General features: G+C 32.6%; 1 protein-coding gene across 2 annotated transcripts; it reads left to right on the top strand.

The window, feature by feature from the left end:
• Positions 1 to 1,814: 1,814 nt before the first annotated feature.
• On the top strand, positions 1,815 to 9,994 carry LOC134705043 (uncharacterized). 2 transcript variants are annotated; one of them, XM_063563813.1, is made up of 2 exons: positions 1,815 to 2,205; positions 9,243 to 9,994. In XM_063563813.1, exons 1-2 carry the CDS (start codon positions 1,935 to 1,937, stop codon positions 9,338 to 9,340), a joined length of 369 nt encoding a protein of 122 aa, XP_063419883.1. In that variant the 5' UTR covers positions 1,815 to 1,934; the 3' UTR covers positions 9,341 to 9,994. The 2 variants fall into 2 exon arrangements, with proteins under 2 accessions (XP_063419883.1, XP_063419882.1); XM_063563812.1 differs by lacking the exon at positions 1,815 to 2,205 and adding an exon at positions 3,977 to 4,439.
• Positions 9,995 to 15,892: the final 5,898 nt, after the last annotated feature.

Consider the following 15,892-nt stretch of genomic DNA (forward strand, 5'->3'; position numbering starts at 1 on the left):
TGAGTTTAAAAGCGCTGCACACGCTCGCAGCGATAATAGATTCGGTCAACATAAAAAAAAATCGTTAAAAGAAACTTTTGAAGACTCCTGACAAATGAAAGATAAGAACGTGGGATTAAGTATTGTCCATTGTTTGTTCTCTTTAAGTTGACTAGATTTTCGTTGTGTTGTTGTATTGTTTGGTTGATGTAAGAATATCTTGTTTAAGATTGCAAAAAGAAAATGTTGAATCTATACAAATATGCATATTCACAAAGCATTTTGATGATTTCATATCAAGTCGCTTATAATAGCTGAACCTTGGGGAAAATCCTAAACTATCACTTTGGAAGAGATAACAATTATTGTTGCTTCTCTTAAAGATAAACAGTTTCACATGAGCAAGTTGAATACTTTTAGTTTGCTTTTAGTAAATTCGAGCTAGCTATTTTTAACACAGTGCCACGGTTACATTGCATTGCATTCTATTTTATCTTATCATTCCGCAATACTTTTCTGAATTCAGTAGTACTGCTTTCATGTTCGGGAATCAACTAAATCTCTTGTTCATGAATCGATGGATAATTCATTAATTGTAATCAATCTTGGCTAACATGAATGTTCCTGTCCGAGGTCAAGCATCTCGTCAGCGGTCATCATTTTCTTTTCGTACTTTTTTATTTAAACATTTGGTATTGTTTTTGATATTTAGTTATCTCTTGACTAGAAGCGATGTATATCCTGTCAAAAGGACTGGTATTGACACATATTATATACTTTGCTGATGATTTCTTGATCTCAGTGAAAATACCCTTTAGTGGGTTTATATATCTCTTAAACGTTCACAAGTTTATCTTGGTTATTAGGATCTGTGTTTATCGATTTGTATTTGTATTTACGACAGTCACAATTTGTATTTCGTTTTAACTTAAAAGGTTTATAGTTACGATATCATTTCCCAAATACTCAGGCGTGCCTCCTGTGTTGCAGAATCTTTAACTCTTCCTTTTCGTATCAAAAAAAGTTCCTGCATAGTTTTATTGTGCCACTGTTTGAAGGGAATAACCCTTTAAATGGTTCGGTATATGATTTCGATGTAATCGACAATCCTCCTTATGTAAATGTTTGTAAACCATACAAAAACTCAATATTTTCCGATAAATATACGATAATTCCTTGCTTACTTAATACTTTTATATTAAAAAACAAACATGAAGCTTTTCAGACTTTAAACACATCATTCCTTCATTATTATTTTTTATCGATCTTGTTATCTGTTCCTTTTCGCATTCTGGACATCAGATCTTTTATTTTTCATATAAATTCATTTGATATCGTATAAAGTCATATTTATCCCGAAAATTTAGGGAGAACTATGTAAGTTTGAAACGTCTCAATACAGACCCTCAATACATTTGCCCTGTCTACTGGCATTTCGTTCTCAGCTTAATCCGTACACCATATAAAGCCTTCAGCATAACAAGTACCTGACTTATTATCTATCTCTGTCATGATTTCAGAATTGGTGCCATCAATGGTGTCATGTTGATTATTTTGTACATATATAATTAATAATAAATTAATTTTGTCAATTCCCTAGATTCTACTCTGTTATGCTACTTGTCATCATTGTCATATCATCCAGATCATCTCCGTAACCAATGCGGATTTAATAATCACTTTATCGGTTCTAGGATATATGAAATATATATACCTAATTAATGCAAGAAATATCAATAGTCTACAAAAACTTTAAATGAAATTCGCTTCATGGTTTCTGAACAAAGAGAAACTTGGTTCTACTAATTAAGCTATGTCAACCAACTAATGGTTTGTTTGATTATTGATAGATAATGGCCATTTTTTTGTGGTTTTTTTCCAGATCATCAAATATTTAAAAGTGCTGCTAGAAAAATGTGTTATTTGGATTGTCATTGCATTAACGCTTTTGTAATATGAATGAAAGTAGTACACCTGGTACGGATGATGTTATTTTTTATTCTTCAAACGATATTGATGACATTAAAGTTATTTCATCTCAGATAATTCATGTAGAAATACCAGTGTCGTCTTCGTTCGTGATAGATAGAAAAGAAACTCCAGAGGAAGAACATAAAAGAAAGAGAATTAATCGCATAGTCGGATTCTTTGCTTCATTGATTTTCCTAACATGTGTTGTTCTTGTCTGCTCCTCCATGATGATGTCAAAAAATATTGATGAACTCGGTAAGACAAATAACAAAATTTTATTTTATTGTAATTTAGCTTGTAAAATAATGTCATACAGGTACATGGTACATGTAATATGTAAATACTTTCGTACTTTGTTCATGTCACTTTTGACGCATATAACGAAGTGTATATAGCCAAACTCTTTTGCTTTGCCCGTATTTATAGTCAACGTTTTGGATTTTAATGAACGTTTTCGATGTATAACTGGTAAATTATCAAGTCAATGATTTCGTGTCTACACATTACTTAATAGTTATCAAAGGTACCAGGATAATACTTAAATACGCCAGACGCGCGTTTCGTCTACATAAGACTCATCAGTTACAGCTCAGTTTAAGAGTATTGGGGACCCGAAATTCCAAAAAGTTATGCCAAATACGGATAAGGTAATCCTAGCCCGGGATAAGAAAATTGTTAGTTTTACGAAAAATTCAAAGTTTTGTAAACAGGAAATTTATAAAATATGACTATGATATATATAATTGATATTCATGTCAACTCCAAAGTGCTTACTCTGGGCTGGTATCACCATCTGATACGAAACGTCCACCAGCAGTGACATCGGCGAACCAGTGGTATAAGTAGTTATCAAAGGTACCAGGATTTTTATCAAATACGCAAGGCGCACGTTTGCTGAATTCTTTTATATATACACGCGTTCAGATTTGAATAGATATAGGAAGATGTGGTGTGAGTTCCAATGAGACAACTCTCCATCCAAATAACAATTTAAAAAGTAAACCATTATAGGTTAAAGTACGGCCTTCAACACGGAGCCTTGGCTCACACCGAACAACAAGCTATAAAGGGCCCCAAAATTACTAGTGTAAAACCATTCAAACGAATGTATGTTTATGTATTTTAACAGTTTTGTTTCTATGATGTGCTTAAAATTTATACACCATAAAACATGTATGTGTCTGTCCCAAGTCAGGAGCCTGTAATTTTCTGTTTATCATATCTGTGCAATATGATCTCCAATATGTGTTATATTTGTTTTTTTGTTTATTGTTTTGTACATAAATCATATCGTTGTAAATTGTTTTATAATTATATTTATGTATTTATCATTCGAGGACTTATACCTTGCTATGCGGTATGGGGTTTTCTCATGGTTAAAGTCATTACGGTAACATAGAGTTGCTAACTATAAATACGTTAGTCTTTGATTGAGACTTGTTTCATTGGCAATCGTACCACATCTTCGAATATTAATATATTGATATATAAGTTCTTACATAAAAGGAAAGTAAGCTGTCGTTTGGCTTTTTTGGTCGGTGGTCAACGTTCACTTAGACTGGAATTAAGTTTTCTTTTTTAAGATGTACGTCCGTTTAATTATTGACTTTTTCTATTGAAACATATGGTTCACTTTTGCAATATCATTCTATAAAAAAAATCCTAGTTTTTAAGAAATACTGATGCAACCATTCGTTAGAAATAAAATGTCCCCCCTTTTCCCAAAAAATGATTCGAAAAAAGTCAATTAATGCCTTTATTTAAAATTAACAAAACAAGCCCATCGTTCATACATAACATTTTTAGATTTGCGTCAAACGAATGAAGATTTATCGCATTCTATTTCACTGTTAATAAAATCTTCAAAAAGAAATATAACCTGTTTCCTGTTTCTATATTATTTCGGTACTACATTACAGCTACAGCAAAATATTTATATCTTGCTGATAATTTTCTTGAAGTGCACCAGAGTATATTTACGTCATATCACCGCAAAAGTAGTACGTATAATGACGTTTACAATCCGTCTGCTATTGCCCACTTAACACAGAAATGCTATGTATATATTTTATCATAGTTTTAGTATTGTGCAGATGTTTATTGAGAAACAACATATCGAAAGTGAGTAATGGAAAACGACAATTGTGTGTTTTTTGTGAAAATTCATGTTTCCGAAGAATCAGACAAACTTGATTCAATTTCAGTTGAGGAAGATGTGCAGGGGAAGATATTCTTTACACACCAATTAAACGATTCTGGCAGTTCTGATACATTGTCTATACATCATGAATTCGCTGGAAATTCTTCGTTATCATCACATCAAAAGAAACATAGAACATCGATTTTAGATGATTTTAAACTATTTCCAAACGAGTCTACACGTAAAAATTTAATACGTGCCATACTTACTCTTACTTGTATGTTTGTTGTATTAAGTGGAATTTTACTAATAGTTACATTAAACATGTCTGAAGAAATAGACGATAAAGGTAAGGATTCGATTCTCAATGCTTAGTAGAATAGATAAATTTGAGAATGGAAATGGGGAATGTGTCAGGGACACTAACCCGACCATAGAACAGACAACAGCAGAAGGTCACTAATAGGACTTCAGTGCAGCGAGAAACTCCTGCACCCGGAGGCGTCCTTCAACATACATTTAAGGTCTTCTAAGAAAGAAACTGACCTTCAAAAAGAGGTACTCCAAAAATAACCCCTGGTTTTCTGTAAATCTTAAATTAGTATACTGTGGAGCGCATTAATCTTCAATTTTTAATGCAAACTCATAGACAAGTAAATTTTGGCTCAAAATGGCTAACAAGATTAACCCCGCCACATTATTTATGTATGTGCCTGTCCCAAGTCAGGAGCCTGTAATTCAGTGGTTGTCGTTTGTTTATGTGTTACATACTGCTTTTCGTTCATTTTTTTTTTAATATAAATAAGGCCGTTAGTTTTCTCGTTTGAATTGTTTACAATGTCATATCGGAGCCTTTTATAACTGACTATGCGGTATGGGATTTTGCCTATTGTTATACGGTGACCTATAGTTGTTAATGTATGTGTCATTTTGGTCTCTTGTGGACAGTCGCCTCATTGGCAATCATACCACATCTTCGTTTTTATAAACATATTTCTCTTCCACCAAAAAGTTCATTTTTGCAAATGTGTTGTTTAGTTTAAGTAAACACGGACATCAAAAGCACTACTCGTACATACGTTCTAAATTGGAGGGAGTACAATGTAAAAGGTCACGGTGTGACACCTAAAGAACCAAAAATTCCGAATCGTTTTGCCAAATACAGCTTAGACTTCAGACTATCTACAATATGAGGAAGAACATCCTTGAGCTGTTACGTTAATATTCTTAAATAAGTTTAGCAATTTCGACTCGAAGTTAAGTGTAAACGAAGAACGTCCTTCGATATTCTTTTTAAATAAAAAATGATATAAAATCACAACTTAGATTTCAGTTTTAATTATATAAAATTGATAGAAATCTTCTGATCAGTTTTGTTTCAGTATAAATAGTTAATCTTGATATGTAGTGTGGGAAAAGCGCCAAAAAGGCAAAACTAATAGCTTTGTAGTGACGCAAAATGTGCTTTAAGTTAGTGAAACAATTAAGGTTTCAATGCAACTTCCCAATTCAAAATTGACCAAAGATGAAATTAATTATTATTCTTTTGTACCTTTCCAATTTTTTAAAATAAATTCAAATGTTTTTAAAATTCCGATATTTTTAATGTATAACTTATACATCCCGGATAAATGAATGTTTATGTTTGAGCGTTTTCGATGAAAGTTAATCAAGGAATGGTTCTCAGACGACCTATCTTAAAAGTTTTCTTTTTTTTTCAATCATTAACAAACAAACATCTTGGCTTGATCGGAATAGGTCTGTTATTTTTTTCTTCTTCTTCTTTCAATTTACATTATCATAGTTGCAAAGAACACCACAATATACGCAGTGTTTTCGTACTTTATTTGGCCTTTTTAACTTTTTTGGATTTGAGCGTCACTGATGAGTCTTTTGTAGATGAAACGCGCGTCTGGCGTATATACAAATTTAGTCCTGGTATCTATGATGAGTTTATTCTACTGTGAAATGAGCTTAGCCTTTGTCAAACTGATATAACTAAGTCCAATGACATTACTGCTGTACGTATTAATTGTGTGGTTCAAATTTCTCGATTACATTCTATCTGAGATGTTGGGTAACCACTTTAAATGTCAAAAGTAAATTATAATAAGAAATAATGAATGTGTTAATTAGACTAAGAAATGCCAGGGAAGCCTTATTGAAAAATATTTAGCAAATTTGACTGATGACAGATTTTTTAATCGATTATAAAGTGATAACCAAATGATGAACATTGCTCTGACTTAAAACAGAAATTTTTATGAGTATTTGAGATGATACCTGTTATCTGTGGTTTGGTTTTTTAACCTTTTTTGAACCAATGATGGGTAAATGACAGTGTATGTCCAAACCCAGTGAAGAATCGTCTGAATTCCATTTAAAAGATGGTGGGTTTTTTTTGGCAGTGGCTATTCGTCCGGCTAGCCGGACAAATAGTCAAAAACGTCTATTCATCCGGCAAGCCGGACAAATAGTCAAAAATGTCTATTCATCCGGCAAGCCGGACAAATAGTCAAAAATGTCTATTCATCCGGCAAGCCGGACAAATAGCATTTTTACGGTTTTTCGCTATTTGTCCGGCCAAAAACATAATAATGAAGATATAGCTTTGTGTTTTGAAGGTTTCAAATAAAACACGACTTGTTTTAAAAAAAAAATGTCTAACATCGTTTTATGAAAAAGAACTCATTCTAATAAAAAAAAAAAAAAAAAAAATATACATTTGATTGAGATTTTTTTATTCCAATATTCTAAAGGAATTTGGGTAGGAGGGTGGAGGGGTGGGTTGGTGGTTCTCTCTTTTGTAGTTCTGCCTATGAATTTCATGTAAGGTAAATAGTCGGGCCAATCAATATCTATGACTCCAAAAGATCCTGAATTTATTGTTTCTGTGAAGTTTGGTTAAATTTTAAGGAAGGTCCCCATGATTATGTACGATTCTTCATTTAAATTGTTCGGCGATGTTTAATTCATAGGAAATTAGAGAAAAGGGCAGGCACGTGTAACCTGTCCCCAAAACTAGGATTTTGTTTTCGATAAGATTGTTTTAGAAAAAAATATGTATTAGATACAACAGAAAAAAGGGGGGTTCCCAAACCCTGGTGTCTTATTCACAGTCAATGCATGATATCAGTATGTTCATATATCTCCGTTGTAGTAGAACTTGAAATAATGCATCCAAGCAAGTTTGATATAGTATTTTTCATTCAAGCAAGTTTGATGTAGTATTTTTTCCGAATGCGTTTTGCCTCCATAAGGTAAATGGGGGTAAATCATCAATTTCACTTCGATTTCAGGCTTATTCCTCACAGTTAGCATGCACACGCTATTGTTCTGAAATCACTCCTATATACCTTTGTTTAAAGCAATCACAATTCTCAGGTTTTCTCTATGCAATCTTTAAATATAAGTAACGATCTCCAATTCTCAAAACGACCATTGCATACGCGCGTGTGTTATCCGACACCTCATCCGGGACACTTTCCGTGTCACATGACACTTTTGTTGATATTGAAGATTTGCGCATCCGCAGACGGATGGCCGGACGAATAGAGATTTTTAACTATTCGTCCGGCTAGCCGGACGAATAGACACTCCGTTTTTTTTTTGCTTTCATCATTGAAAATATCTCTTATTACATTGAAGCAATTTACCCAAAAGAACTGACTTTAAATGAAACTAATATAGATATTATGAGCAATTATAATTGTCTATTTCTAGATTGAGATATTTAAGTTTCAGTTCGATGTTTACATTTCCGATCTACTTCTCCGTATCCGTGTTTGTCGAATTCGATTTCAATGAACGCAATCCATGTATAACTGGTAAATTACATAAGTCTACTTCATTTCTGATGATGTATTCTATGCAATCTCTAGTATCATAAGTTTAAATATTACATCCACGTTTGTCGATTCTTTCAAAGTTATATAGGGACTCCCTATTGGTATAATGAAAAAACTTACGGAGAAGTTGTTTTGAAGTTTCGGACAGCCTAAATGTGTTTTTTTCAAATCGTGCTGCGATCGCATATTTTGCAGAATTTTAATCACTTGTTTAGTTTAGGGAAACTTTAGTTTAGGGTTTTCCCTAAACGATTAATACAACTTTTCAATTCAATGGTTTAATTGATGCATTCATGATATTGTTATATTATAGCAGAGAAGTCTCCAACCGACGCAAGGCAGCTCCATCTTGGAATGCATTCATTTGTGAAATTCACCACGACGTGACTGACCATTACAGAATATATGTCTCACGGATGACGTAGGAAAATTGTCGAAATCACACCCCCTTTTACTAGTGTCTTGTAGGTTTTATTTTGTCTTTTTGTTAATTTTCTAATGTGATCTCTGATTACTCCTCCATTTGTTTCCTTCATTCCCTTTTATTAATTTTGTATATCAAATTGAGGGACTTTAAATTGATTATATTATGGAGGAGGAAGAAAACAGACGGCAGGGTTAAAAAAAATCCAATCTTTTTCGCGAAACATGACTCCTCAGTGACTTTCGAATCAAAACAGATCTGAGGCCAATTAAAGTACAGAGTTGAAGAACATTGAGAACCTACAATTAAGAAAAGTTTTGGCAATGCAGCTAAGATAATTTGGATATAGAAAATTCTCAATATTACGAACAATTCAAAGTTAGTAAACGATAATTTATCAAAATGATGAAAATGTATTCTTACAAAACTATTATACATTCTTTATATCATCTATGTTTTTTCTACTGTTCTTCGAAAGCTTTTCTGCCTGTCGTGAATTGAAGCAATAGGATATTTTTTTTTTTGAAATATGTAAGTCGCTGTGATATACAATTTGGTTTGAAAATAGTCATGTGAAAGTCGTTAGTCTTTGAGTTGCAATTGTAACTTTTGATGACATTGAACGTGATGAACCCTGATGTAATAATCAAAGCTTGCAAAATGTCTTTGTCACTCAATACCCTAATATATCTTTGTCACTCAATACCCTAAAATGTCTTTGTCACTCAATACCCTAAAATGTCTTTGTCACTCAATACCCTAAAATGTCTTTGTCACTCAATACCCTAAAATGTCTTTGTCACTTAATACCCTAAAATGTCTAGCAGTAGGTTTCTCATATTGTACAAAACTTTAAGATATTTATGTTTTCTCATTTCAGTGAGACAATCTAACGTTTTACTAAGACAAAAGACAGTTACCAAAACATCTATGCACACGCCAATACTGGTTGAAATTTCCAACTCCACAGAGCCTTGACACTTGGTGAATTCTTACCAGTGATAAACCATGAGAAAATTTCCTAAGATCATCGCCATTGGAAGTTTGGATAACGGATAGATTTCCATCATACAATTACTGTAGAAAAATTATCTGTAATTATACTCTAGACGTACGATAGAAAGGTTAATAGCATTGATCAAAATACACATGTACCGAAATATTATGCAATTATGTAGAAATCTAGTTAGACTGAGATTGCTTTGATGTCTCAAGTCACTGAGAACAAAAAGGAAGAAAGCATGGCACATGTCTTGGCATATTATGAAGTATTTACATTTTTTCTGTTATAAGGAAGACAATTCATATGCATAAGATGTCTCTTCTACGTTAAAGTTGCACTGCAGTTTGGTCATTTGTTGGATGTATAAACATTTATATCTAACTTTTAAAAGATGCTTTAAATGGGTGGATCAAATAAATTTCGAATTTTCATAACTTTTTAAAATTTGTATTACAATTGAAGCCATGAAGATAATTAAAACAACATGATTTACCAAATGTATTCTATTTCAATAACGATTGGATGTCTATATATACATGTACCAGTCTAGTATGATCGAACATGTCAGCGATCACATTTAATACTTATTGTATATTATAATATGAGTTCATTAGTGATAATAAAGCAAATCATTCCAGACTCATTGTTGTTTCAGAAACCTGAGCTCACTATTTCAAAAGAAAAATGACAAAAATACCGAACTCCAAGGAAAATTCAAATCGGAAAGTTCCTAATCAAATGACAAAATCAAAAGCTCAATATAAAAGAAGAATGTAGTTTTTCACTGGGACCATTATTCACAATTGATAAAATAACACCGAAATAAACAACTATATGTTACCGTTCTACCTGCAACAATGAGCAAAGCCATAACAAAGTCGGTTTTAAAGGCCCCGAAATGACAAATATAAAACAATTCAATCAAGAAAACTAACGGCCTAATTTATGTACAAAATATTGAACGAAACACTAATATGTAACACATCAACAAACGACAACCACTGAATTATAGGTTCCTGACAGACACATACAGAATGTTGCTGGGATTTAACTTGTTTGAAAGCGCCAGAGTAACAGTACAACATAAGAACAAACTATAAAAAAATCGAAAAAGCTGCAAATGGATACAAATAGAAATACATCTATCAAAAATGCAAAGTGGACGTGGACGGGTACTTGTACAAAAAGCAAAAACACGCTTAAGTAATTAAAAGATTTGGGAGTACTCGATGTTAATGACAGCTAATGCAAAGCCAATGACAACTTATTAAACAAATCATGGATCTAAGACTAAATAACCAAACATCCAAAATCCAATGTATTTAGTATAAAGACAGTGTCACAATAAGCAGTCAGAGAAAACATGACCTTTTGGAAAGTCAAGATACAGGTATCGACAGATTGTAGCGCCATAAATGTATATGTTCCGGACCATATGAGTATTTGGACCATACGCGTATGGTCATGACCATATGAGTATATACTCATATGGTCGGGGTAATTAACAGGTTTACTTCTAGTTGTCATATCATTATTAAAACGACACTACTAAAGGTAATTTTATTATAGATCTATACAAAATTTAATATTAACAAGATTAACAAAATGAAATAAGCAGTTTCACACAGTAAATTTCATCACTAGTCAAAACTACAGTAAAAACATTGTTTTTTTTTCATTTTTCGATGTATTATTATGAGTGAATGGCAAAATGTCGACCTGGGAAGATAACTTCCAAACATATCTTAATGAACTGTTACACAAGAAATCAATTGTTTTACTGAAAACTGACGTAAAAGTTGACAAGATAAAGAGTCTAATAATTTGCTTACTTTTGAAACTTTATATAATTAGCATTTATTTAGCAGTGCAATATTCAGAATTTGTATACCAATACGTGTTTTTGTTGTTAAAAAATGAATGACGTAACCGGCAAGGACCCTAGTTTAATTTTCTATGTTGTCTGGTGATATGATGCACTTCAGTCGTGTTACGATATTGGAGATCTAGAGCTTTTTAAAAACATCGTAGACACATCGGAATGACCCAGTATCCAAGAAAAGCTATGGTACCGTATGGAAGTAAATGTCACTCTACGCATACAAGCAAGAATACCATAAGCGATGAAAAGAAGATTTGGCATAATTATTTAGTGCTATTTGAATTGTAAATAATACTATTGCATGTAGAAATCATTGTTTTTTATAAAGTTTTCTAATGCATATTATTGAAAAACAAATACCTATATGGTCCAAATACTCATATGGTCCGGCCCGTTAATGACCAAACGAGTATCATACTCATATGGTCCGACCATACGCGTACGGTCGGACCATACGCGTATGGTCGGACCATATGAGTATACGCATATGGTCATGACCATACGCGTATGGTCCAAATACTCATATGGTCCGGAACATATATATAAAAATAATATTTAGTCATATGAAATAAAACAAAACAAACCGTGAAATGGAACTATCATATACTTGACTTGGTCATTTCCTGGTGTAGAAAGAGGTGGATTGAACCTTGTTTTATAAAGCCTTGTAACAACTACTCACTTGTATGACAGTCGCATAAAATTCCATTATATCGACAACAATGGTTGAACATAATAAAAAAACATACATCATAGGTCAAAATCTTAAAAATAGGAATACAGCATTCAACATTGAGTTACCGGTATAATCTTAATTACTATACAAACAAACAGGTTTGTCAACAGAGAAAAACAAAATGGCATATAAACAAGCACATAAGCAAAATCTATACTTCAAGACCACGAACGCTCTCATTTACAGCTGATTACACTGATATTTAAAAAACAAACAATTTAAGAATGTCAAGGATTGTTTGGATATTGAAGCTAATCAAGTTCTTGTTCCTATCGCTCTCCTTTGTTGTCTTAGGTAATGTTTTAATGCAGCTAACTAACTTCTTTGGAAGATACATCATTTATGATAGTCAAGTTGGAGTTGTAAAACACTTTCTGAATATTCTGGTTTATATTAATATATACTTTTTATTCTCGTGGGATTTTGTCCGATGCTCGGTCCGTTTCTGTGTGTGTTACATTTTAGTGTTATGCCGTTGTTCTCCTCTCTCTTATATTTAATGCGTTTCCCTCGGTTTTAGTTTGTTACCCCGATTTTGTTTTTTGTCCGTGGATTTATGAGTTTTGAAACGCGGTATACTACTGTTGCCTTTATTTGTCCTCAATAAAAATCAAACGTCAGACTCTATCAACCTGCGGAATGAATGGAAAGCAATCGTTAAATTTCTGACTTGGTACAGTCTTTTCCCGACGGTTTGTGAACCTTGTCTTTAAAGAGGGTGGGCAAGGGGGGTCCCAATAACAGCAAAACAGCAAATTGATTTGGCTTATAACAGATAACAAAGAATTAAAATGGACAAAAACAGATAACACTAAATGAAATATTAAAATAAGTCGGGTCCTTGACAAATCCAGTATTTCTTATTACGGGTATAATCCTTTGTAATGAATTCCATTTTCTATGAAAATGTTGTTTAGAATTATGTATCTAGATATGCATTTGGTATATTCGTGTCCGTCCGTCGTCAACATGTCGGACATTAACTCAAACACTCTTTAACCATTTTACATAAAACTTTGGGAAATTGTTTATATCTATTGACGTGAGCTCCCTATCGTTTTTTTTTATTATTAATTTTAGATTTTTAGTTTCTGAGTAATGGGGTTTTATTCAATAAAAAATGTTTTTTTTTAGCTTTCTGATAATATCTCAAAAATCCTTTCACAAATTTGCAAGGAATTTAGATGAATTGTTTATATCTATTGACATGAACTTCCTTTCAATTTTTAAAAATTTTAGATTTTACGTTTCCGAGTTAAGGGGTTTTATTAATTAAAAAGGGGGGATTTTCTAGTTTTCGGACATTAACCCAAAAACCTGTTCAGCAGTTCTCATGAAACTCTGCTGAATTGTTTATATCTATTGTTGTAAGCGCCCTTTCGTTTTTTTTATATTAATTTTCGATTTTATGTTATTCAGTTAAGGGATTTATTCATTAAAAAAGATGGTATCTTCCAGTTTTCAGACAATAACTCAAAATGTTTTCAGCAGTTCTCATGATACTTTGATGTATTGTTTATGTTCCGGACCATATGAGTATTTGGACCATACGCGTATGGTCATGACCATATGCGTATACTCATATGGTCCGACCATACGCGTATGGTCCGACCGTACGCGTATGGTCGGACCATATGAGTATGATACTCGTTTGGTCATTAACGGGCCGGACCATATGAGTATTTGGACCATATAGGTATTTGTTTTTCAATAATATGCATTAGAAAACTTTATAAAAAACAATGATTTCTACATGCAATAGTATTATTTACAATTCAAATAGCACTAAATAATTATGCCAAATCTTCTTTTCATCGCTTATGGTATTCTTGCTTGTATGCGTAGAGTGACATTTACTTCCATACGGTACCATAGCTTTTCTTGGATACTGGGTCATTCCGATGTGTCTACGATGTTTTTAAAAAGCTCTAGATCTCCAATATCGTAACACGACTGAAGTGCATCATATTACCAGACAACATAGAAAATTAAACTAGGGTCCTTGCCGGTTACGTCATTCATTTTTTAACAACAAAAACACGTATTGGTATACAAATTCTGAATATTGCACTGCTAAATAAATGCTAATTATATAAAGTTTCAAAAGTAAGCAAATTATTAGACTCTTTATCTTGTCAACTTTTACGTCAGTTTTCAGTAAAACAATTGATTTCTTGTGTAACAGTTCATTAAGATATGTTTGGAAGTTATCTTCCCAGGTCGACATTTTGCCATTCACTCATAATAATACATCGAAAAATGAAAAAAACCCAATGTTTTTACTGTAGTTTTGACTAGTGATGAAATTTACTGTGTGAAACTGCTTATTTCATTTTGTTAATCTTGTTAATATTAAATTTTGTATAGATCTATAATAAAATTACCTTTAGTAGTGTCGTTTTAATAATGATATGACAACTAGAAGTAAACCTGTTAATTACCCCGACCATACGCGTACGGTCGGACCATACGCGTATGGTCGGACCATATGAGTATATACCCATATGGTCATGACCATACGCGTATGGTCCAAATACTAATATGGTCCGGAACATTTATATACATGACATATATTGATTGATTTTCAAAAATATCTGATATGACATTGAGAAGTTATCGACTATTTAAAAAAGGTGACAGGCGTATCATGCACTCATGGCGTAGCTGTTTATTTGTTATAGAATACTTTTTTCATCATTTATTTTTGTACAGTTTTAGAAACTCACACATGCTTGTAATTTAAATAGTGTGTAATAAAATTGAGAATGGAAATGAGAAATATGCCAAAGAGACAAAAATGATATCTAGTAAAAATTCAAGGGTAGTTATGCCGGGTATCAAAGTAGGTCCAATTGACATAGTTCTTGTGTTTGTTGGTACTAAAAAATGACCTTAAAGAGTTTGAATATATATATTCGCATTCTGACTTTTTTAAATGCCTATTTAAGGAGGTGTGTGAATTTTTCTGAATAAGACTATGAGGCAAAGTTGTTTATAGGGAAGAAAAGTCAAAAGCACCAATTATAAGCATGCAATTTCTCAAGTATCTCGAACAAATTTTGACACTCTAAAAGTAATTTATTCCACTATTTTCAAAGGCCTTATTTGAACAATTTTTTTTATCAGGTTTTTGATTGTACCAAGTCTACTAGTAAGTAGAATACATGTTTAGTTTAGTAGGGGAACAATGGCTTGAAGACGAAATAAATCTTTGTTTGTAATGAGTTATGTGCAGCTTCGGAACCCAGTACATGGTTGGAAATTTCATTGTACAATGTATTTGGTTCTGCTTTGAAAAGAGCTGAGTCTATACCATATAAAATAAAAGATTAACTAGTTGTAAGGACGAAGTCCTTAATTGAGATCCTTGTCAGATATTCCTGGCCATATGTTTCCCTTTATATCATATTAAGAATTGTTCTAATTCTAAAATGTTCGTACGAGAAACAAGGAACATTATCCTCATACAAAAAATAAGATAATTTTAAATAAATGTTCCAAAAAAATTGAAATGTATCACAAAGGATAATCATCAGATCTACAGGAATATTGTCATGGACCTCACTTCTGTGATGGGTATATGTTAATGGAATCCTTCTTCGAATACGGGACCAACATATTAGTAGTGGTAGACTCCAATGTCCAATGATCTTCAATTTCTACCGAATTTTGGCTGTCAAAAAAGGCTTACATTCCAATTTTCAATAACAGTTAACAGCAAATACATTATCATAATAACAGATAACAAAAAAAAAATAAAAGCCCAATAACAGCTAACAAAGAATAAGACAATAACAGCTAACAGTAAATTTATTTTCAAAATAACAGATAACAAAGAATTAAAATGCCCAATAACAGCTAACCCCCCCCCCCCTCATATTTCGAAGTCCAACGTTGAAAATTGCACTA

The sequence above is a fragment of the Mytilus trossulus genome, chromosome 2, assembly GCF_036588685.1.
Source record: "Mytilus trossulus isolate FHL-02 chromosome 2, PNRI_Mtr1.1.1.hap1, whole genome shotgun sequence".
Taxonomy (NCBI): domain Eukaryota; kingdom Metazoa; phylum Mollusca; class Bivalvia; order Mytilida; family Mytilidae; genus Mytilus; species Mytilus trossulus.